Source organism: Peromyscus maniculatus, chromosome 18, assembly GCF_049852395.1.
Source record: "Peromyscus maniculatus bairdii isolate BWxNUB_F1_BW_parent chromosome 18, HU_Pman_BW_mat_3.1, whole genome shotgun sequence".
Classification (NCBI taxonomy): Eukaryota; Metazoa; Chordata; class Mammalia; order Rodentia; family Cricetidae; genus Peromyscus; species Peromyscus maniculatus.
Genome location: NC_134869.1, coordinates 13,420,281 through 13,442,384, shown reverse-complemented (window position 1 = coordinate 13,442,384; position 22,104 = coordinate 13,420,281). Strand labels below are relative to the sequence as shown.

Below are 22,104 nucleotides of genomic sequence, written 5' to 3'. Positions count from 1 at the left end.
AAGAGAGCAGGGGTAGGAAGTGGGTACATCAGAGGATTTGGAGGGAGAAAGGGAAGGGGTAAATGGCATAAATTTAGAAAAAAATATTTAAGCATAATAAAATAACAAACAAACCTGTGTGTTAAGGTTGCAGTTCTTTAAATGTACACTTATATTTAAAGATGTAGATGTTTTTGAATTAACAAGGTGTACTATTAAAGAACCTGCTTGCTCCTGTCCTGTTACTGAGCACACAGGTAGTGTTAAAGACACACCGGAGCAGAATGCCACCTCTAAGGACTCAACTGAGCTCCTATAAGGGAAACTGAGGATGCAGCAATCAAAACAACCATTTCCACTTTGCAAAACATGCTTCTGCTTAGAGCAAAGGTTATCACTGCTTGGGCCACATTGTTTTAACTATAGGAAATTATGGAAATAGTCTGGAATAACTATTTCTTAGTAACATTAAAAGGAGCTTGGGGATAATGATGTCTTATAACTCCCTCAGCATTTCTGGGGTAATGTCTGACTCTGGATAAATTAGAAGTAACCAAAACAACAAAAACAAACAAGCCACATATATGCAAAAAAGACTTCAATGTTTTTTTCTTTACTGATGAGATATAAAACATATCTAGGTCAGTGTCAATACATAGTCACAAATTATCAAAGTAAACAAACACAAGCGTGTGATACTGTGTTTTGGCATGAGACAGACACTGATATTTTCAACAACCAGATCATCAAAAGCAGACTCTGACCGCATCATCCTAAAAGAATAGGATTAGTTCTGACATCCTGCAGGCTTCTGAGATCCTGACTGCTCAACCATGCTGAACAACACAAGTTCTAACATAAAAGCACAACTTCTCTCTCTCCATGATGCCTATGAGTGAAGCTGTCTTGAGGGAAACTGAACTTCAAAAGGAGGAAAACCCTCTCGACATATTTATAAACAAAAACAGAAAACTAAACCTGGGAAACACAGTATCAGAACCCAAGTTACTTTCAAGAATTTCAAGAACCAGAGTGATGACTAACAATTCCCCAAGGACATTTCCTCCCATTTCAGTCCGTCTGACTTTTCTCTCTCTCTCTCTCTCTCTCTCTCTCTCTCTCTCTCTCTCTCTCTCTCTCTCTCTCTCTCTCTCTCTCTCTCTCTCCTCTCTCCCTCCCTCCCTCCCTCCCTCCCTCCCTCCCTCCCTTCCATTGACAAGGTCTAAGTCTGTAGCACAGGCTGGTCCAGAGCTATTGGCAACCCCCTTGGATTATGGCTTCGCCTAATGGAAACACATTTCCAAGAGCAGGCTTACCGAGGAAAGAGTGCCATGTTACTGTTGCAAAGACTATAATATGGTGTAAGAAGTAAGCAGTTGGAAAGCATCCCGCAACCTGTGTAACTAAGGGTAACAGGGAACTTTAATTCTTTCAACTAAGAGATCAAGGAATCCCTCTCATTTCTAGAAAATGTCTTATTGTATAGAAATACATAATTTACAATTGGAAACTGCATTTTCTTCCCTTATAGGTTAATAACTCCTGTGTATTTTTGGCAAAACTGTATTTAAACATCTACGCCTTTTCTCGATATAGTTACTTTTAAAACAGATGGCAATTATACTAGATAATTTCATTAGACCAATTTTACATTCTGGATTAATTTACTCTTGGCAACCCATCCTAGATCCCAACTTCAGCATACTCATGTCACCAAACTGGATCCCTAAATACAACAAACTTTGTTTTTACATCACTTCCTAAGCGTAAGATAACAATTTTCAAATACGGTGGTGCAGCTGATTAACCTTTGGGTTCCCAATGTTTTTATCTCTGACAATTAGGAAAAGGATATACACATTCAAAGTGTAGAAGCTAGGATGTACAGTTTCAATACTCCGTTAACAAAGTCTGTCGTTTGTTCCTAGTCCCCTTTTCTTTGGAGCCGAGCAGGTAAGTTCATTACACAATTCTTACAAGATGATCACAAACACTTGGGCATATGTACACATACATCTGGTATGCGACAAAGAACAACAAGAAAATATTTTTCAAGAAGTCTCCATAATTTTATTTATCAGAAAAGACAACTGAGACATTTTTAGATTTACAGTATATTTGATACAAAAATAAGGATTTCTCCAAAATATATACTAAAAATACAAAGCATAGGATCAAAAATTCAGAGGAAAATCATATTTCTGTCACCCAAAACAAGAGCTTGTGGTCTCCTCCAACTGCACATAGTGGGAGTGTTCTATGCCAGGAAAGACCAGATCCGACAGCTACAGAACCAGTGAGGATGGGCTGAAAACATGTGAAGAATTGAAGAAGCACAGTGAATTCTTAACTCAAAAAAGGAAAAACTACTGTCTTTTTTTTTTTTTTTTTTTAAGAAATGTGCTTTACATTTAATAACTGCTTGGTAAGTGCTGATAAAATAATCGTCATTATTATAGTAAGAGATGTCACTCATCAAACTATTATCTCCTGAGAGTCAGAGGAGAGATCTAAGAGTGCAACAGATGTGGAAGGAGTTCAGACAGACAGCAGAGCTGCTCCTCCCTCTGTAAGAACGATACATGTGCAGAAAAGTAACTACAAAGCGGTGGACTCTTTGCCAGCCCCTAAACTACTTTTATAAGAAAGAAATGGGGCTAGAGAGATGGCTCAGTGGCTAAGAGCATTTTAGAGGATCCACCTTCAATACCTAGCCCCCCCATGGCAGCTGTTCAAAACCATCCCTAACTCCAGTTCTAGGGGATCCAATGCCCTTTTCTGACCTCCACAGGCACCAGGCATGCATGTGGTGCACATATATACATACATGCAGGCAAAACACTCATAAAGTAAGAAATGTACTGAAAACTATGTTTGTAGTAGAAGCTTAATAATGATAAAATACAAATTATCTACTTGTACCTGACTTGAATGAAAACCTAAGCCACCTATGAATAATGGGTACAGTCCAGAATCAGATATTTTTGCAGTCTACACAAACAGAGCAAACAAAATTGATGTACTAAAATGAGAGATAAAACACAGATGGAATAATAAAATTTTATATTAATTTTGGAGAAAAATAATCTGTTGCTACTGGTGATCAAAAATTAAAAAAAAAAGCCTTTCTGTTTAGATAGCAGACATATGTAGTTTTAGTTACTAACTATAAATTTGGGAGCTATGGATAAAAAAAGTAAAAAATCCTGTTTAAAAAATCCCCCCAAAACAACTACCCACAAATGCTATGAAACATTTTCATATTACCTGAGAGTGTCCTAAATGATGAATTTGAAACTGACTTGCCATTTTGCCGGGATATCCAGTGGTTGCAAATAAGTTTTCACTGATTGCAGACCACCTAAAAAATAAGAAAGCATAACAATAAGCATTATCTTACAGGCAATTTTAAGTTTTCTAAGTTAGGCTATATCTGTCCATCTGTGCAAAAGCAATAATTTCATAATTCTAAGTGTTAATATGGCTTTCCATGTAGAGTTCCAGCTTATTTAGCTATGAATACTACCCTGTTCTGCATATTTCTTGAGTGCTCACTATGAGTCACAGGACTAAGTTCGAACATTATGCAAGGTTAACACAGTCTCTACAGATGGACACACAAGGCATCAGTCATGCAAAGATATTCTAAAGATCAAAACAGTTGTGATCTGTCACGTGGGTACTGAGATCAAACCTAGGTCCTCTGGAAGAGCAGCCAGTGTTCTTGCCGGCCGAGCCGTCTCTGCAGCCCTATTCGTCGACATTTCCTTTAAATTCACGCGCTACCTTTGTGGTTAGGTCACTTGGGAGGGCATAACCACTTCAGGTGCTCAGGCCTTCAGGTGTCTCCGGGGAAACAGATGTATTCCCTGCGTCAGCAAACGTTAGTGGGGACACGGCAGGTGACTAGGACTGCCAGGGTGGAGAAGGCACAAGGAAAAGAATTCTTTGACAATAAATGTCCACCTCAGACACTATTAACTGTCCAACAGCTCCCCTGTCCTTTGTCTACGCCAAGTGAATCTCGGCTCTGTTCTGTCAGTGTCCAACTCCAGGGGATGAGATATAATTGACACGAGAAAGCCACAGCACTCCCTAACAAATATGGACGTGCTCCGCGTTCTCCTGTGATCTTAGGCAGTGTGGCACCGGACTAAGATGTCTAGCCAGAGGAACACATCCAACATCTTCTATCAGTCTCCTGCCTAAAGACAGGGCATCTCACTGGGCCAGAAGCTCACCATGCCTTACAGGCTGTCAGGCCACTGAGCCAGGATCCACCTGTCTCCACTCTCCAATGCTGGGGAGGTGCTGGAGATTGGAACTCAGGTCTCAATGCCCGCACAGTGTTTTACCCACTGCACCATCTCCCTAGCATTGTCTGAGTTTTTAATGATATGGAAGGTGATTCTAACTCTTCTGAGAACTCTCTTTTCTTTAGCATTCTCAAAAACCATACATATTCGGGGCTGGAGAGATGGCTCAGAGGTTAAGAACACTAGCTGTTCTTCCAGAGGTCCTGAGTTCAATTCCCAGCACCCACATGGTGGCTCACAACCATCTGTAATGAGATCTGGCGCCCTCTTCTGGCCTGTAGGGATAAATGCAAACAGAATATTGTATACATAATAAATAAATAAATCTTTAAAAAACAAAACAAAACAAAACAAAACCATACATATTCATTGATTTAAAAACATATTTGCTCATATCTCTGAAATTTGGATTATTTGATAATCTATGGAATTTTAAAAATAGACAATTTATTTTTATGTTCATTGGTGTTTTGACTGCATGTCTGTCTGTGTGAAGGTGTCAGAAGCCCTGGAACTGGAGTTACAGACAGTTGTGAGCTGCCATGTGGGTGCTGAGAACTGAACCTGGGTCTTCTGGAAGAGCAGCCAGTGCTCTTGACTGCTGAGCCATCTCTCCAGCCCCTAATCTATGGAATTCTAATACTATGATGAATATATTTCATTCTTAATAATAATGGAGTCTCCATGATTTTATTAGGAATATTTCAGACTTGATTTTAAAAAAAGCACCAAATTTCAGATGTCTCCCTGTTTTCAGTCTGGTTATTTGCTTTTTCTATTACTTAAGCCTGCTTAATGACTATATAATGGAGTAAAATGACAAAAACCAAGAAATATTAATTTAAATGAAAAACAAAACAAAACTAAACTTCAGCATGTTAAAGATTCAACTAGTTGGCATGACCTTGTTTAAAATATAGTGATATTTGTATGTGAACATGGGTCTATGTATATTTGTATTTATCAGCACAGAACAAGGAGGAAGCACCATCTATCCCGACGTTGGGGTAGTACCGGTAGACTACATGTTCTCTGTGAACGATAACAACTTTCTAAGTATTTGAAAAGTACATTTCCTGTTTGCCTAAAGCCAGACTAAGCAACCACGCAGTAGGGAAAACAAGATAACCCGTATGAAGCAACTGCAAGGGCTGGTGAATGACTCCTGTAGTGGCATACCACCAAATCAAGGATTCATACAACCCCAACAAAACCAGTAAATTACCTAAATAAGTGTGCTCGATCCATGTGAACAGGTCTGGTCTCTTGAGGATAACTATAAAACAAGAGTTTGCACTTTGTAAATTATGTGTTAGACTCAAGTAGATAAACTTAAATAGAAGTTTTAAAGGTGTTTTCTCTTTGAAGCCCAATACATTTAAGCTACAACAAAATTCCAAGTAAGCACTCAATTGGAAATAGAAAACAACGGCTATGACTTTGAACCACTCTAGGGCACCACAGGGTTGGCATTTTTCTTTTTTCTAACACTCCCAGAACTCTTGCCCTTCTACAAGAGAGACTGGTTTTCATTTTACAAGGAGGCCTATATGTACAAGAATGACCCAATGGATCATTTAACAACATACTTATGTAATGTAACAGACAGATATACTAAATAGCTACCTGGACCGAGTGATATCCCAAATTATCCAGTCATTTCCTGCAACAGCACCAACTTTGAAGGTGTTTTTCAAGCACCAGTGTGCTGACATTAAGGGTATCTGTTCTGATTGAAGAGATAAAATTGCCTGTTGGGCCATTAGATCATAAAACCGGATCATTCCATTCTTCTCTGCAACCATCAGCTGTAATCCAGGGAGAAAGAAGGAAACTCCATGTTATCTCATTAGCTAAATTTGAGAAAGAAGCAGAGGTTCAATGTCATAAAAATAAACACACACACAAATATACATACATCCATACATCACAAACAAGTCAAATGCTTAAGAATTGAGAGGTTATGTAAAAGTATTGGCAAAAAGAAACAAGAAAGTTCAGCTAAATTTTACGGTATCAGCTTTGTCACTAGGAAGACCAGATTAATACTCTACGGAAAGCTACCTTTAAGTTAGTTATGAAAGGCCATTATGTATCTTTTGACACATCTCCACACAATTTAGATTTTCCCATAGACAAATGGAAGGCAGCATGGAACAGCCAAAGACAGACAGGTCTGGATAGTAAGGTGGCTGCTATTTCCACTTAAAAGTGAATAACTGCTATGTGACTGGCCGTTCCCTTACTTGTAAGATGGACCAAGCTGGGTACCACTGTGTCCTGAAGTTTACCACCTTTGTCCTACCTCTATAATGTCCACGAAAACAAAACAAAACCAAAAACGCTGAAGTTGATACCAAAGGAAATAAGGCCAAGCCACAGAGAAGAACCACATGTCCATCTGCTAAATTGGCTCCTGCAAAGTCAGGCCCCAAGCTTATAAAGGTCTTTACAAAGTATCCCCAGGAAAAAGCTAGTTCTGGCAAAGATGGAGCAACCGTCCAGAGCTTGCAGATGCCCAAACAGAAAAGGCTGATGATGCTGGAGGTACAAATGAAGCATGTGTACTCTTGGTAATTCTACTTCTGTTGGCTATAAAATTTGAAAAGCATATTTTAAAATCAAGTTTATAAAAATGCAATCTTCTCTTTTTAAAGCTATATTGCTAGCACACAGAACCCTTCACTGCTGTGGGGGAGAGAGCATGTGTTACTAACAGAATGTTCCCAACTAGACTGAGTACAGGAGAGAGAGAGAGAGAGAGCACCTCTCCCTGCTAGTTTTGAGACTTTCTCTTGATCACAGGATGAGGATTCCCTCACATGTACACACACGGTTACCTTAGTGAAATGCCTTGTGATGATGCAGGAAAACTCAAATTGATTTTTATGTCTTCTTCCCCCTCCACCATCAACATAGATTCAGTTGTCTTAAAGGCAGACACCTGCTGGGATCTGACCTTTTAAAATTGGCTTAGACAGCCCAGGAGATCTGGACTCTGCAGTGACTCACTGACATGCTGTTCCACCAAAGTACACTGGGTTTCTTTCTGGAATGTGCATTGCTTGTAAATCGACTGGTGGCTACACAATTTGAAAAGGACTCAGGTGGATCTTTAGATTGATATTTCTGCCATTTTCAATTGTCAACTTGACAGGGTGTAGAATCACCTAGGAGACACACCTCAAAGTGATCATCCACTCAGATTAGGCTAGATGAAGTGGGGGATCCATCTTGATCTTGGGTGGCATCATTGCACGTGTTGGGGTCCTGGACTGCACTAAAAGAAGGAAGCAAGCTGAGCACTGGCATTTATCATGCTCTGCTTACTGAATGCAGATGCAATGTGACCAGCAGCCTCTTGCTGTCCAGACTTCTCTAAATGATGACTGTCCCCTTGAACAGTAAATCAAAAGAAATCCTTTCTTTCTCAAGGTACTCTGGCCAGGGTTTGTTGTAACAATAAAGAGAGCAACTAATACACAACCTTAATGTGAAATGTCAATCCTCACTTTAACCTTCCCCATTCAGAACCTCAAGTATAGACTTTATTCAATTTTATGGTATCTTTCTAATTTTGATAGTTGATATATGAAGGGACTTTCAAAATTGTTGTATACTGTTAATGAGTGCACATGTCTTGTTTGAAATATCATGATGGCTCAGGAAATTCATCTTTAGTAAGCAACATACAAGCTCGCATGAAAAAAGTAGTTATAGGCTTGTTGTGCAAAAGCATCTAGTAAATACTGAATTCTTAAATCAAGAAAGATTGGCTGTTACCACCTAAATATTTCCTTGTTCTAAGATTCCAATAATTTTAGATGTTTAATAAACTAATTTTATCAATATATGAAATATGTAATCAAATGCATATTTATACAATGAATCCCAATTTTATAAAAATTACAATATGGAAGTTGTTTCCTAGACTCATGAAAACATGTCATTAGGATATCATCTGTAGTAGAAAAGATTGCTGCTACTGTGTTAGACATGGTATTGACAGCTAATGTCCAAAGAACGCGCTTCATTTCCTCTGTAAAGCTCTTTCTTTCTTTCTGAGAATGTTCTTTCAATTTCGATTACAGAAAGGTGAAGACACTCCTGGAAGTGTGAAGTAATAGTGTCAGAATGCAAAGAGTAGGAAGTGGCATCAGAAATCCTGAGGTCTAACATTTGGTGTCGTTGAGTGGCTTGGAGTTTGCTGTTGAATTATTTATAAAATGAGTAAACACAATTCACTATCGGAATGTAAGAAAGGTTGACATATATATATATATACACACACACACACTCAACAGGACTAGTTTCAAGAAATAAGTGACCGACAATGTGAAAACTGTCTCCGTTTAAGAATGAAGGAAAAACAATCTGCTAATGCATTGGAAATACCACTGGAAATTTGAGAGAATACTGGTAACTAATGAAACTCTGGAGTTAGACTAGGGATGAAATACAACTAAAGATAAAAGAGGGCTGACTTGGATGACCTAGACCTCCAGCATATATACACCTACCTATGAAAGTTCAAATCTAGGATCTGCACCTGGGAGAAAATACGAACCTCAGTCCAACTTATTTACTGAACACAGGTTTCAACTTCCGTCTACTGCCCTGCAAACGTTGTGACTTCCTTTCTCTCCGTAGCTGAACACTGAAGTCCAACTGTATGTACACCACATTTCCTTCATTCAACTGTTGATGGGCATCTAGGCCGCTCCATTTGTTAGCTATTCTGAATAGTGTAGCAGCGATCAGTAGACATATTTATGAAAACACACACACACACAAAGCTAGAAAGAGGGCCACGAGAAGTCAAGAAGCAGAGATATTAAGGGGAGGTAACAGAATACAAGTGACGCGGAGGAACAATGGAGGTGCTGACAGACAGGAAGGAGAGCAGGCTGGAAGGCAGGAAGACAACCGAAGGAGAGTGGGATACAGTGATCAACAAGAACAAACTATGTATACCACAATGAAATACATAAATTTGTATTCTCATTTTAAGAAAGCTAGAAAAAAGGAAAATATATCTAAACATCTAGAAATAAAATGTACAAAAGAGAAAGCTTAAAATTTAAGAAGTTGGAATAATAGAATTGTTAAGAGAAAAAGCTTTGCCACTGCACACTTGCTGGATTTAATCAACACTATCCTATTGTGCTAAACTGAGGACACAGCAATGAACTGAAAAAACCAGGAAGACATCGAGGCCTGTGAAAATGAGGTGCCAAGAATGAGTGTGGTACAGGAAATGCTGAAGGGTTAACTGTGAGATGAACGTGGTACTCGGATTCTACGGAAAACAAAACACACTGGCAAATGAGAAAGCTTGGTGAATGGTTCCCGTTTGCACCAGGAGTTAAGGCTGAACAGTAGTAGTAAGAACTTAGTGTATCCTTAGTATTTGAGGAAGCTTTAATTTGAACAGTAACTGGGTGCCACTAATCCAGAACAAATGTGCCTTATGCCACTGACACTTGTTTATATATGGCTCATAAGCATGGACTTAACTTTTGTTTTTTGTTTTTTAGACCACATACTGCTAACTAGATTGAGCACCAATTTTTTGGCTGTAATCTGCCAAAGGCCAGGAAAAGTATCTTCTGTATATATGAATGATGGTTATAGAAAGCTAACAATTTTAGAGAAACTATTCAAGTGTTGACTCTGTATTAACTCCAATGTGTTTGTGCTCATTTGTGTCTGAGGTGGAGTCACTGGGTCTTTCTCTACGGGGTGTAGAGATCATCCTTGCATGCCCTTTAGGCTTGGTAAGGGAAAGACAAGTTAGAGATAAGAACCTTAAACGTTTCCTCAGGGTGCCAGCACACACTCATTCCAGGAGAATGAAGAAGAAAATGAGCCGTCTGTTTTCCTTCCAAGCTCCAAATCCTAATAAAAGAGTTTGATGTTAAATATTCTTGATACGTCACTACCAAAAAATATAAATGAAACGTTGACAAACATATTCAAAGCCATTAACTATAGATTATTACGCATTTGTATTTGATAAACATCTCTGAGAAAATTAAAATACTGCTTTTGAAAAATGTCAAAGTAGCATAAAGAATTTAAGTTTTACCATGCTCAATTATGGAAACAGAGTCATATATTCTCTAATTCATCTAACATAACATTAATTATTTATGTATCCACTGTAAGCAAAATCAATGTTTCTAGGCCATTAATCAGGTTGAATGCCTACTTAAGGCATCTCAATGAACAATTATTCCCATCAAGGGTGCTTAACACACACACACACACACACACACACACACACACACACACACACACACACACACACACACACGAATACATATAAATCTCTACACACCAGCCTTTCCATTTTCAAAATAACATATGAAGAAGCAAATATGAGGTGACATGAATTTAGTGCCTAGCCATTCCATAGCGCTTATTCCTTCCACCTTTGGGCATGTCTCATCTCACACAAATTCTGAGCCGGCTGACTTCTCTAGTGTTTTCTTCCCAAAGCTGGCCATGCTTATTACTTACCAGAATAAGGATGGGCAAAAGACACAGGCACTTAGTTCTTTCTACCGCTTATCTATGAGCATCAGCTTACTCACAAATAGGTCTCTTCATCTCAGTGGCTTTTTAATCTCAGAAATCTCAGGCATGGCACTGTCCCCAGGAACTATGCGTTTTGGCTAGTTTATGAGTCTCACCCAGCCACTGTTACAGAGTGATGAGTAGTTAGCATGGCAGGAAACAGCAGTCTGATAACTGGGTGGCAAAGTGCCTCGGCATTCTGGTCTTAAAGTGTGCACATTCAAAGCTAAGGGGAGCGACTCAGTGGAGAGTTGCTAAGCATGCACAAGGCCCTGGATTCCATTCTTAACACCCCCCAATAAAAACCAATAATCAAAAGCACTCATTACTCCACCCCCCTTGTAGGTTTTATAGTTCCTACTTTCTTTAGGACTCTAAAGGAGTTTTAAAAATATGGGAATGTAAAGTAGGTAAAGTTTATTTGTAAAAAGTATAGGATGTCAAATTTGAAATATCATAGTAACATACGAACTAGCACACATTTTTAATTAATTTTTTTTATTACTTTTACATACCAACTACAGTTCCCCCTCCCTCTACTCCTCCAGCTCCCCTCCCACCTCCCCCAACCTCCCCCTCTTCACTCCTCAGAAAGGGTAAGGCCTCCTTCCATGGAGAGTCAACAGGGCCTGGCCCATTCAGTTGAGGCAGGACCAAGCACACATATGTTCAGGATCACCTACTTGATTAAATGTTAGAAGCAGATCTTTTCTTTTACCAACAGACACTTTTCATTTATTTTAACTATATGAAGGAGACAGTTTTGATTCAATTGAAAAAGCAAATCACTAAGAGTTTAAGCTTTTGTCCTTCAATATCTAGAATGAGATTTGACATTAAGGCAACTAAATCTTTCTTCTTTATTGCCATTTCCACAGTGAAGTATTGGGCTAGCATATATTTTATCACTATTGGAATAGTAGAAATTTGTCTTCTTAATTCAATGAGTCTCAATAGAGGGTGGACTAAAACATCCATTCTCTTGACTTTATTTTAAAATGAATTTGAGTTTTGTTGGCTATTATATAAATTGAGTAAATACATGCCAAAATAATATGGTGTTTTCCTCCTTCAAATAAAGAAGACAAAAGAAGTGAAAAATAGAGATAGTTATGAAAATAAGTCAATTAACTAAGTATATTGTGGTCTAATCAACCAAATTTTAGTCTAATTTCAGCAGTATTTTATCCTGATCAGAACCTGATGATCCTTAAAAAAAAAGAAAGCTAGCTCAAACATGAGGAGGGTCATATGGATCATATTTCAGAGGACTAGGATACAATGATTTATGGTTTGTAATTATACACTGATTCAATAATTCCCAAATGTTACATAATCCCAGTACTAAGTATGCAAAATACAACAAATTGGACTAAAATAAGTTATCCTAACTAAATTAGCTGCAGATGGTACAATTTAGGTTGTTATGTCTTATTTCCCTTTTTGATAGATTCCATAATTAAGCCCTCTGAAATCCTTTTGTGGAGCTCAACTCATTTTCAACCAAATGGTTCATCTAGCAAATATATTAAGTCCACCTGATAATCTCACATTTCTTTCTTTCTTTTTTTTTAAAAGTATATCAATCATGTGCACAAATGGTACATAAATCCTAATCACACAAAACACAGAATACACTAAAGGGAACAGCAGTAAAATCTGGAGCATTCCCACAGCACCACACATCAGCCACACTCTTTCCTAGCTGTGTTCCTCACTCTGACAAAGGGTAAAAAAGGCTCTAGTACGGCTTCTAATGAGGTAGCTTATTTTTAAATAGCATAAAAAGAAAGCCACATAGTATGTGCTTTTTTGTTTTGGCTTCTTTTACTCACCTTCCTGCTCTGTGAAAATGTCTAACACAATGCATACTGTTATAATTTCTCCATTCACTTCAGAACTCTCAGTTCAGTACACCACACCAGATATTCAGATTGTTCACAAGTTCTTACCAAAAATGTCACTGTTACCTTTCTGTACACATCCAACCTCAGTGAGTACAGACCTCCATATAACACTCCCCTGGCCCCCTCTGCAGCACACAGCTTCTCCCACAATCCCTACTGTCTGCTCAGTACACACCTAGGCATGGCACTGGTGGATCAGGTTTACAAAGGCATTTAGCTTCGGCAAGACAGACATCTGTCAAACAGTTTTCCAAGTTAGCTATACTATATTTTGTTCTTTTCTCACACATAGTTCCTTATAATTACTTTTGTAAAAAGATAAAACTTTCATCTTACGTTCTAATAAAAAACCATCACTTGTCTGAATGCCAAAAGCTGTAATTTTTCAGATGATCTAATTTTGTAAGACTGACTTCATTCTAGGATTATTATTATTTTTATTTAATTGTGTGTGTGTGTGTGTGTGTGTGTGTGTGTGTGTGTGTGTGTGTGTGGTGCCCGCAGAAGCTGGAAGCATCAGCTTTCTCTAGGTGGTTTTGAGCACCCTGAAGCGGGTGCTAAGAACGCAGCTGTTTTCTACAAGGCAGTATGTCCTCTTAACCATGCAGCCGTCTCTGCAGGCCCAAGACAGAGAGCTCTTCCATCACGGTCCTTTCCCTCTGCGTCTGACGTCACTTCCCCCATCTACGCATGGATCTATGTAGACAAAACGGAAAACGCCTTCATCCTGGCCGGTTGTTTGTTTGTTTGCCAATTTGACACAAGCTAGAATTATCTGGGAAGAGAAGCCTCAACTGGGGAAATGCCTCCACCCAGACTGACACAGGCGCGTCCATGGGACGTGTTCTTGATTAGTGACTGATGACTGAGTCGTGTAAGAAAGCAGGCTGAGCAATCCACGGAGAGTAAGGCAGTAAACACCATTCCTCCACGGCTTCTGCTTTTGTTCTTGACTCCAGGTTCCTGCCCTGAGTTCCTGCCCTGACTTTCCTAATGACGGAGTATGACCCGAGAGTTCACGCTTTTCTTCCCAAGTTGCTTTTGGCCATGGTGTTGCACCATGGCAACAGAACCCCCGATGCAGATAGGAGAGGCACAATATGCAGCAGATTCCTTATGATGATCCCTCCTATTTCCTTCCGTGAAATCCTAAGAGGAAGCTATTTCCTAATGTCTTCTCATGTGCAATCGTTGGATGCTTACCAAGATGGATTATGAGTGTTCTGCCTACAAAGCACTGTTTGTATGTGACTTAAACCTTTGCTTATTAGTTTAATTACTTAATTCTATAAACTGACAATATGAAACTGAAAGCTATTTAATGAAGTGATGTTGATGGCAACTAATTAATATTAAAAAAATCTAAATTAGGTATATGAGACAAGCAAGCACAAAGAAAATCATCCAATAGCCGGGTGGTGGTGGCGCACGCCTTTAATCCCAGCACTCGGGAGGCAGAGCCAGGCAGATCTCTGTGAGTTCGAGGCCAGCCTGGGCTACCAAGTGAGTTCCAGGAAAGGCGCAAAGCTACGCAGAGAAACCCTGTCTCGAAAAACCAAAAAAAAAAAAAAAGAAAGAAAATCATCCAATAGTGATGCATTCTGAACTGACTTTTTAAAAACATACTATTTATACTGTAGGTATTTTATTTTATTGTGGTAGTTGCTCACACAACCAGAGGAGAAAGGCATATATATGGAGGGAGAGAGAACATGATAAAGTCCACATAAGAGCAACAATGGTCCAATGGCAGTCAATGGACTAATAACCGAAGGAAGGGCTTTGACCTAGTATCAAATGACTCTTCATTCATGTGTTAGGTATTAAAATGAGTGGCAGGCATGATTTTAAGATGGGTTCCCAGCTTTCTGCTTTTCTAAAATCCATTGGTATAGTCCATCCCAGATTGGAGGGCTTCCCACAAGAAGACATTGAAATCTGGAAACCCAGGTCTTAATTAGTTCCAAATTTATTTGTCAACAATGTGTTCCTAGTCTTTTTCAAAAAAACTGGTCCGCTGGAGAACAAGAAAAGCTTTAGCCAGGAGTAGGGTCTCCCTGTCTTTGTGACAGAATACTTGTTTGCCACGTCTAAGGTCAGACACCCAGCACCTCAAAGGGCAAACAGACAAACAAACAAACAGCATTCTCAGTACACATAACCAAACTCATGGAAAGAAACAGGCAGTGTATAAAAGTATGTGTAAGCCGGGCGTTGGTGGCGCACGCCTTTAATCCCAGCACTCGGGAGGCAGAGCCAGGCGGATCTCTGTGAGTTCGAGGCCAGCCTGGGCTACCAAGTGAGCTCCAGGAAAGGCGCAAAGCTACGCAGAGAAACCCTGTCTCAAAACCCCCAAAAAAAAAAAAAAAAAAAAAAAAAAAAAAGTATGTGTAAATGCTGTCAGGTTAAATTACTGGGACAAAAAGCCAAAGTTGTATGAAATGGACAGGTGCATATATGTGAATGCTTGCAATTAAATTTCAGAGGTAAAGGTTTTAAGGTCCTTATCAAGAAGCTAATCTCCAATGAACCAAAAGGCACTAGAGAACTGGATGATACAGCACCATTTTCAAAGAGAAAGAAAACAGCAGTTTTTACCCAATTTGAACTATAACAAAGAATATCCTTTTCCAACACCATCCTGTAAACAGAAGTTAGATTTAGCTGTAACATGGAGAATCAAAGGTTAACTGGGTCTGAGTTTATGTAATTGTAAAGTAATTGCTTTAGTTTTTCTAGTGTCTTGCTGAAATCATCGCCTCATTTTAGGCTGATTTTCAACAGAATGTTAAATTTCCTTACCATATGGTATTAAAATGTAATTGTCTTACAATTAATTAATTAAAAGATCCCACAACTTGTGTGTTGGCATATGAAATACCATAGATATTTTCGAGGATCTTTTCAGTTGACAATTGGTGGTAGATACTCTGCTGGAGAACTCTAGAGAAATTTTCTGTATAACACACTGTTCTTTTCATTTGTTTATCCTCGACTTCAGCTGGCAGCTCATTGTCTGCTAGAAAGTGTGTCACAGGAGGACATTTCTGCTAGCAAATGTTTTTAAACAACAGACAAAAGAAGGGATGGATGACATTAAGTAGCACATCTGTATCCATTAAAGCTAAAATACAAACCACAGTGTTTCTAAAGACATGAGTAGATCACATGAATCGGTGTGCTGATTAATTAAATAGAAAAGAACAAAAGTAACAGGGCAGAGATGCAGTTGTATGGACGAGAAGGCACTTTCATAATGTTCCTGTGTGCAAGAATGGGACCTCCTGTGTTGAAAAGAAATACATTTTTCGTTGAATGTTGTGATAGCAAAATGAAGATTTCCCTTCTTACTTATCAACTGCCACGTAACTCATGTTAGATGATTAGAGAAAGCAATGGTGTACATCTTTACTGAAGAAACAATAAGAAAGGAGAGCGAGACAAAAGGACTGAGTGTTAACATATCTGGTCTGAGGGCAAAGTTCAGAGGTGGGACTCTTAAAATAGAAACCCCAGCTCTAGGAACTCAACTATCAAATCTTGAAGACAGGCTTTGTCAGTTACAGTGGTGTGCAACTTTGCTAGTTAATAGCTTGGATAGAAAAGTCTGACAGCTATGTAAAGCCTTCAAAGTAGAGACAACTCAATGGTATGATAACTTGAAGCAAAAGTTTTTTTCAAGGGTATATCAATATGTCAGATTTTCAAACATACTCTGAACTTAACATTAGAATTGATTTTTATCTTTTTTAAATACTGAAGTTTACTAAGCAAGTAGTATCAAAAACTTTAATATATTTGCAATATTAATGATGAAAGAAATGGATTGCTAGCCACAGAATAAGAATTAAAAGATTAAAAATGAGAATTGCCTATCTATGCTTCTATTTTATCTTTCATTAGCATTAATTCATTCACTGAATTAATAAGGATATGCAAATGTGATCCAGCTTGTATTTATTTCCTGAATTATTTAACTACAACATAATAATGAACAATACATTGTCCTGATTTCGCTCTATGCTGGGAATTAGGCACTGTCCATGTGGTCTTCAATATTGATTATTCTTAAAGAAATGTTACATTGGCCTATCTTCAGAAGGCTCAGTTTCCCCTTTGCTACTTCCATCAAGGGCTATCTTAAAATACTGCACATATTTTATGGTTCCAACTGAAGAGAGGAAGGGGAGAAACTCCATTTTAATAATGGGTCTTAAGAGACTTTCAAATGTATGTAAACAGATGACTATGGCAAGAGGTTGCTAGTGTGTGGTACACAGAGAAATGGGATATTCTTCTTCTCTTGTGACAGTCCTTTGAAAGACTCTAACCCTGGGTCAATGAACATCTTAGGTCATTCTTTAGTGTTCCTAACCAGTTGTTTGGTCATACTATAAAGACAAACAACAAAAGAGAGGGGCTAGAGAGACACCCAGGTTAAGAGTACACACTATTCCTGCAGAGAACCCGAATTCAGTTCCCAGCACCCACGTCAGGTGGCTCACAATTCCTTGTAATTCCCATTCCCGGGATCTAAAGTCATTTCCTAGACTCTGCAGGCATTGCACTCACATATGGAAATTCCCCACCCCACAAATACACAACATTAAAAATAATAACATTTTTAAATGAGTCTTATCTCTTAAAGAGAAAGTTATATTCTTAGCCAGAACATGACATCTTTAATATTTCATATTTTATAAAGTAAATGGTATATTACATGCCTCATTTGTATTAGTTTTAAACTAAGAATCTCCTGGTTTGTAGAAGTCAATTTTTCCTTCATTATAAATTTTATCCAATATTTTTAAAGGCTAAGGGGTAAGGAGAGAAAAAGGTTCTTTTTGACATTTTTTTGCAATTATAGTGAGCACCAAGTCTATCCCTTTTGTAGCCCCTTAAGTACTAAGTGTTTTCTATAATAATGCGTTTAATAAATAGTTGTTGATCCGACTTGTTCTTACAGAATGACACTGATTCTAATATTCAAGAACATCTGTGATCTGGCACTGACTACGAATGGGATGTTCTGCATTAATGAACTTTTAATAGGCTTAACCCATTGATCACTTAAACACAGGCTGGAGAGATGGTTCTCCAGTTAAGAGCACTTGCTGTTCTTGCACAGGATCAGAGTTTTGTTCCTGGCACGCAGATGGGGCTGTTCAGTCACCTGTAACTTAATTCCCAGAGAATCTGACACCCTCTACAGCCCTCCATTGGTATCTACTCATATGTGGAAATATACTTACACATAAGTAAGTGCATTTAAAAAAATCTTAAAGAACAACAATGAAAAACAGTTAAACTTGTGGCTGGAGATGGCTTGGCCACTAAGAGCACTTGCTACAGAGGTCTAGCACAGTCCAGCAACATGAGGCACTCAGGTACAATGAGGTCCATTTTTTTTCTTCTTCTTTTCTTTGTTGAGAAAGGGTCTTGGTATATAGTCTTGACTGCTTGGCTAATCAAATAGCACTTGAAGGTTTCAAATTCAATCTCCCAAGTAACCAATATAGGTGTGTGCCACCATACCTGGATTATATATTTTTTGGCCTAGTTTTGCAAAATTCAATTTATTAAAAGACTTAATCTAAATTCAAGTTTGTATTGTCTTTTAAAAATGCCTTTTCTTCCATAAGATGGTGGTAATAGAGTGTGAGAGAGCTCTAAATTTTTTATACTTGATAAAAATTTGTCAATTCTCATACTATTGGGAGAATTTGACTAGTCTACAAAAAAACCAACCAAACGAACAAAAACAAGACAAACCAAACCAAACCAACCAAACAAAACCACTCTGTAAGTCTAATAAGAAAAACACAAGTGTTATATGAAAGGAGAGAAGGTTGGCACACCCTTGACAAGGATGGAGGCAATTGGGAAGCATGTGCTTAAGGCACTGCCACCTACTTTGTGGCAACTAGCCACTGTTTAGAACCACTCAGGAACAGGAGACAAAGGTCCAGCTAGACATCTCTTACCACCAGATGAAACCTCCAGTGTCAGGAACGGGCTACATTTCATTGAATTGTTGGCCAAACAGGCCCATGGAAACCAGCAAACAATCCAGGATACTGCCAAGGTTATTGGTTGCTCTCTACAAACTGATGGTAAGGTCCTATTGCTGAAGACAACCCCTCCATAGCTCATCATGTAGGTGTGGACATGGAGAAGCAAGTTGATGCCTACAGAGAGCCATCACTGTTACTGACTAATAATATCCATAGTACTGTAAGGAACTGCATACATACTATCGGAGAAAGACAAACACTAATCCAACTACAAACCTTTCAATCTATGGTGATCTGCCCTCAAGACATGCTGGTACAGCAGTGGAACAAAAGATGTGTGAACAATGAATCACTATCTAATTGGATGTAAGGACCATTCCAAGAGATGGAACCCATGCCTATACTGCTCAGGTAGCCTAGAATCTGAGACTAGACAATCCATGTACCTAGGGACTACTGTTCTGCCCAAGGGACACCACAATAAAATGATTCCTAATGACGTTCTGCTTTACTCAGAGATCAGTGGTTTGTTCAGCCATCAACAGAGAAGCTTCCTCCTGCAGCAGATGGAAACAAATACAGAGACCCACAGCCAGATAATATGCAGAGAGCGAGAGACCTTGAACACACAGTCCTAAATGGGACGTCGCCATCAAAATGTCTCTCCTCGGGGCTCAGGGCACTCTGTGGAGTAAGAGGTGGAAAGACTGCACAGGGATGGGAGACACCAAGGGGAGGAAGCCTCCAGACACAACAGGACCAACACACGTACAAACAGAGACTGTGGCACCATGGAAAGACTGCACAGGGATGGGAGACACCAAGGGGAAGAAGCCTCCAGACACGACAGGACCAGCACACATACAAACAGAGACTGTGGCACCATGCACGAGGCCTGACGGGGTCCCAGAACTGAGAGGGGGAGTGAACACAGCTCCCTACCCCTAGACCAAAAAATTTTCTCCAGCTGATAACTGGCCACAAAGGAATAATTTTCTCCGAGGTTCAAAGGAGTCTCACTATGCATACAAGCCACAATAAAGGGCAGGTCCCAGGCACGACAGCACAAAATGACTCAACGGTGGTTTTGGAGGTCTTTTTCTCATCACACTTTATTTAGACATTTTCTCTCTCCCTGTTTATATATTTTTATGTATGTTTTATTTTAGATATATTATTAAATACACATAAAATATTCTTATATATTATACACAACATATATTAAATAAAATATATAAATATATTAAGTATAATTATAAAATATAATTAATATATATTAATATATATTTAGGTTTACCTTGCAGGCCTTTTGCGTATATATTAAGGTTTCTGGTTTTGTGTTTTTATGGGATTCCTGTGTGTGCCAATGTGTATGTCTGTGTCTATATGTGTTTCTGTGTTTTTCTTTGGCTCTTTATTTTTTTCCTGTTCCTTTTTGTCCTATTTCTTTTTATTTTATTAGCATTGTCTGTTTGTTTTATAGTGAGAGAGCACAAGAAAGGGTGTGAATGTGGGTGGGTGGGTGGGATCTGGGAGGAGTTGGGGGAAGGAGAAACCCTTATCAGAATATATTGTCTATTTTTTTCAATAATACAAGGAAAAACAAACACATGAATAAAACCTAACCAAATCAAATCGAATAGGAAAAAAAAAATCTTTAGAGGAACCAATCACAGACTACTGAGTATGCCTAGCTGCCATCTGCTAGTCACAAGTTTCTCCTTGGCTGGCAAAGACATTGATTTCTTCCTCTTTCAAGTTTCATTTATCCTAAATGCTTTTGATTAGAAAAATCATGTTTTATAGAACTTAATTATCAAATTTTACTTCTACTTTCCTATTATTTTAAATGATCTGTTTACTATTTAGGCCTCTATACAAACGGGTTAGTAAATACTTGGGGCTCTAGGTTTTACGGCTACAAACCTTTCATGTCCCTCACAAGGAAATTTTAGCAGGTGGTACATAGACACAATAGCCTGTAGCTGCAACTGTACCTTTAAGACTGACTGTAAGTCATATGAAGACAGAATATTTAAGAGGGAGCTGGTGGTTTACTTTCAGGGTGCAGTACTACATACTTGGTAGTGGTGTAGACACGTGTGCATTAACAGGGACGGCTCTGAAAGTGTCACCACGCAGAGCACACCCCGTGAACATTTGTTCCGAGTACTGTCAGAGCAAATGAAGCAAGTGACACTTTGCTGACTCCCTCATTTTACTCTGTAGTCTTAGCTCATTTCTACCTTTACCATTGTTCTTCATTTTAATGATTTTTTTTTTTTTTTTGGTTTTTCGAGACGGGTTTCTCTGTGTAGCTTTGCGCCTTTCCTGGAACTCACTTTGGAGACCAGGCTGGCCTCGAACTCACAGAGATCTGCCTGCCTCTGCCTCCCGAGTATTGGGATTAAAGGCATGCGCCACCATTGCCCAGCTATTTTAATGATTTTTGATAGTCTACAGATTTGAACATTATCACAAAGTTATACATATCCCATTCATTCTAAACTGGGAAAGGAGGCCATGGGGGACACACATCATACTGAAGTGTATCCACTGAGAACTTTATACAGACTTTAGGATTTGTAAAAATACTCAAGTTTCCCTCTTAGGCAACACGTGATATTCACAGTTCATTAATAAACACTAACCTAATGAGCCTACTGTGCTTGCTTAATATTGGAGACTTTGAGTCAGCGGTATACATAGGCTTATAAATATGCAAATCCAAAAGAAGAGGGCAAGAGGTACTCAGGGACCAGCAAGGGGAGTGCCCATTAACTGTATGAAAACTTAATTTATTGGTTCTGGAATATTTGTGCCATGTCTATAATTTAGACACAGATTTCATTGACGATATTTCATGGAGCCTATACCGACTACAATTTCCTAATTTTTAAAATGTTTATTAAAATAAAATGACAATTCACAAATGTGGCTAAAACACAAGCAACATACCTGCAGGTGTGGTCATCACTTACACTTGCAATTTCATGGCCTTCCTTGGGATGGAACACCAAGTCATTAATGAAATCTGAATGACCCTCCAAAACCTGGAAGAGAGAGATCAGTAAGGAAGCATGGGTACAAACTACAACATCCTTATCGAATAGTTTTACTCTGTAGTTCTTTTCTTTTTCTTAAGTTTTTTTTTTTTTTTTTTTTTTTTTTGAGACAGGGTTTCTTTGTATGGTTCTGACTGTCCTGGAACTCTGTAGACGAGGCTAGCCTTGAACTTGAGTGCAGCACCACCACCTGGAATACTTTTCTATAAATATATTTCAAGAAATTTGCCCCTTTAAAAGTATG

At 38.7% G+C, this 22,104-nt stretch overlaps 1 protein-coding gene and 1 pseudogene across 2 annotated transcripts in view; one reads left to right on the top strand and one right to left on the bottom strand.

The window, feature by feature from the left end:
* Positions 1–2,024: 2,024 nt before the first annotated feature.
* Nup37 (nucleoporin 37) overlaps positions 2,025–22,104 on the bottom strand; it is a 34,044-nt gene continuing 13,964 nt past the window's right edge. For both annotated transcript variants that reach the window (XM_006979851.4, XM_015998474.3), the window contains exons 5-10: positions 21,754–21,848; positions 10,103–10,193; positions 5,922–6,103; positions 5,521–5,571; positions 3,247–3,340; positions 2,025–2,286 (exon numbers count right to left, since the gene is read on the bottom strand). In XM_006979851.4, coding sequence (XP_006979913.1) covers positions 2,173–2,286; positions 3,247–3,340; positions 5,521–5,571; positions 5,922–6,103; positions 10,103–10,193; positions 21,754–21,848 — 627 coding nt within the window. In that variant the 3' untranslated portion in view covers positions 2,025–2,172. The remainder of the gene's footprint in view (positions 2,287–3,246; positions 3,341–5,520; positions 5,572–5,921; positions 6,104–10,102; positions 10,194–21,753; positions 21,849–22,104) is intronic.
* Positions 18,608–18,719, top strand: LOC121823868 (U6atac minor spliceosomal RNA; annotated as a pseudogene).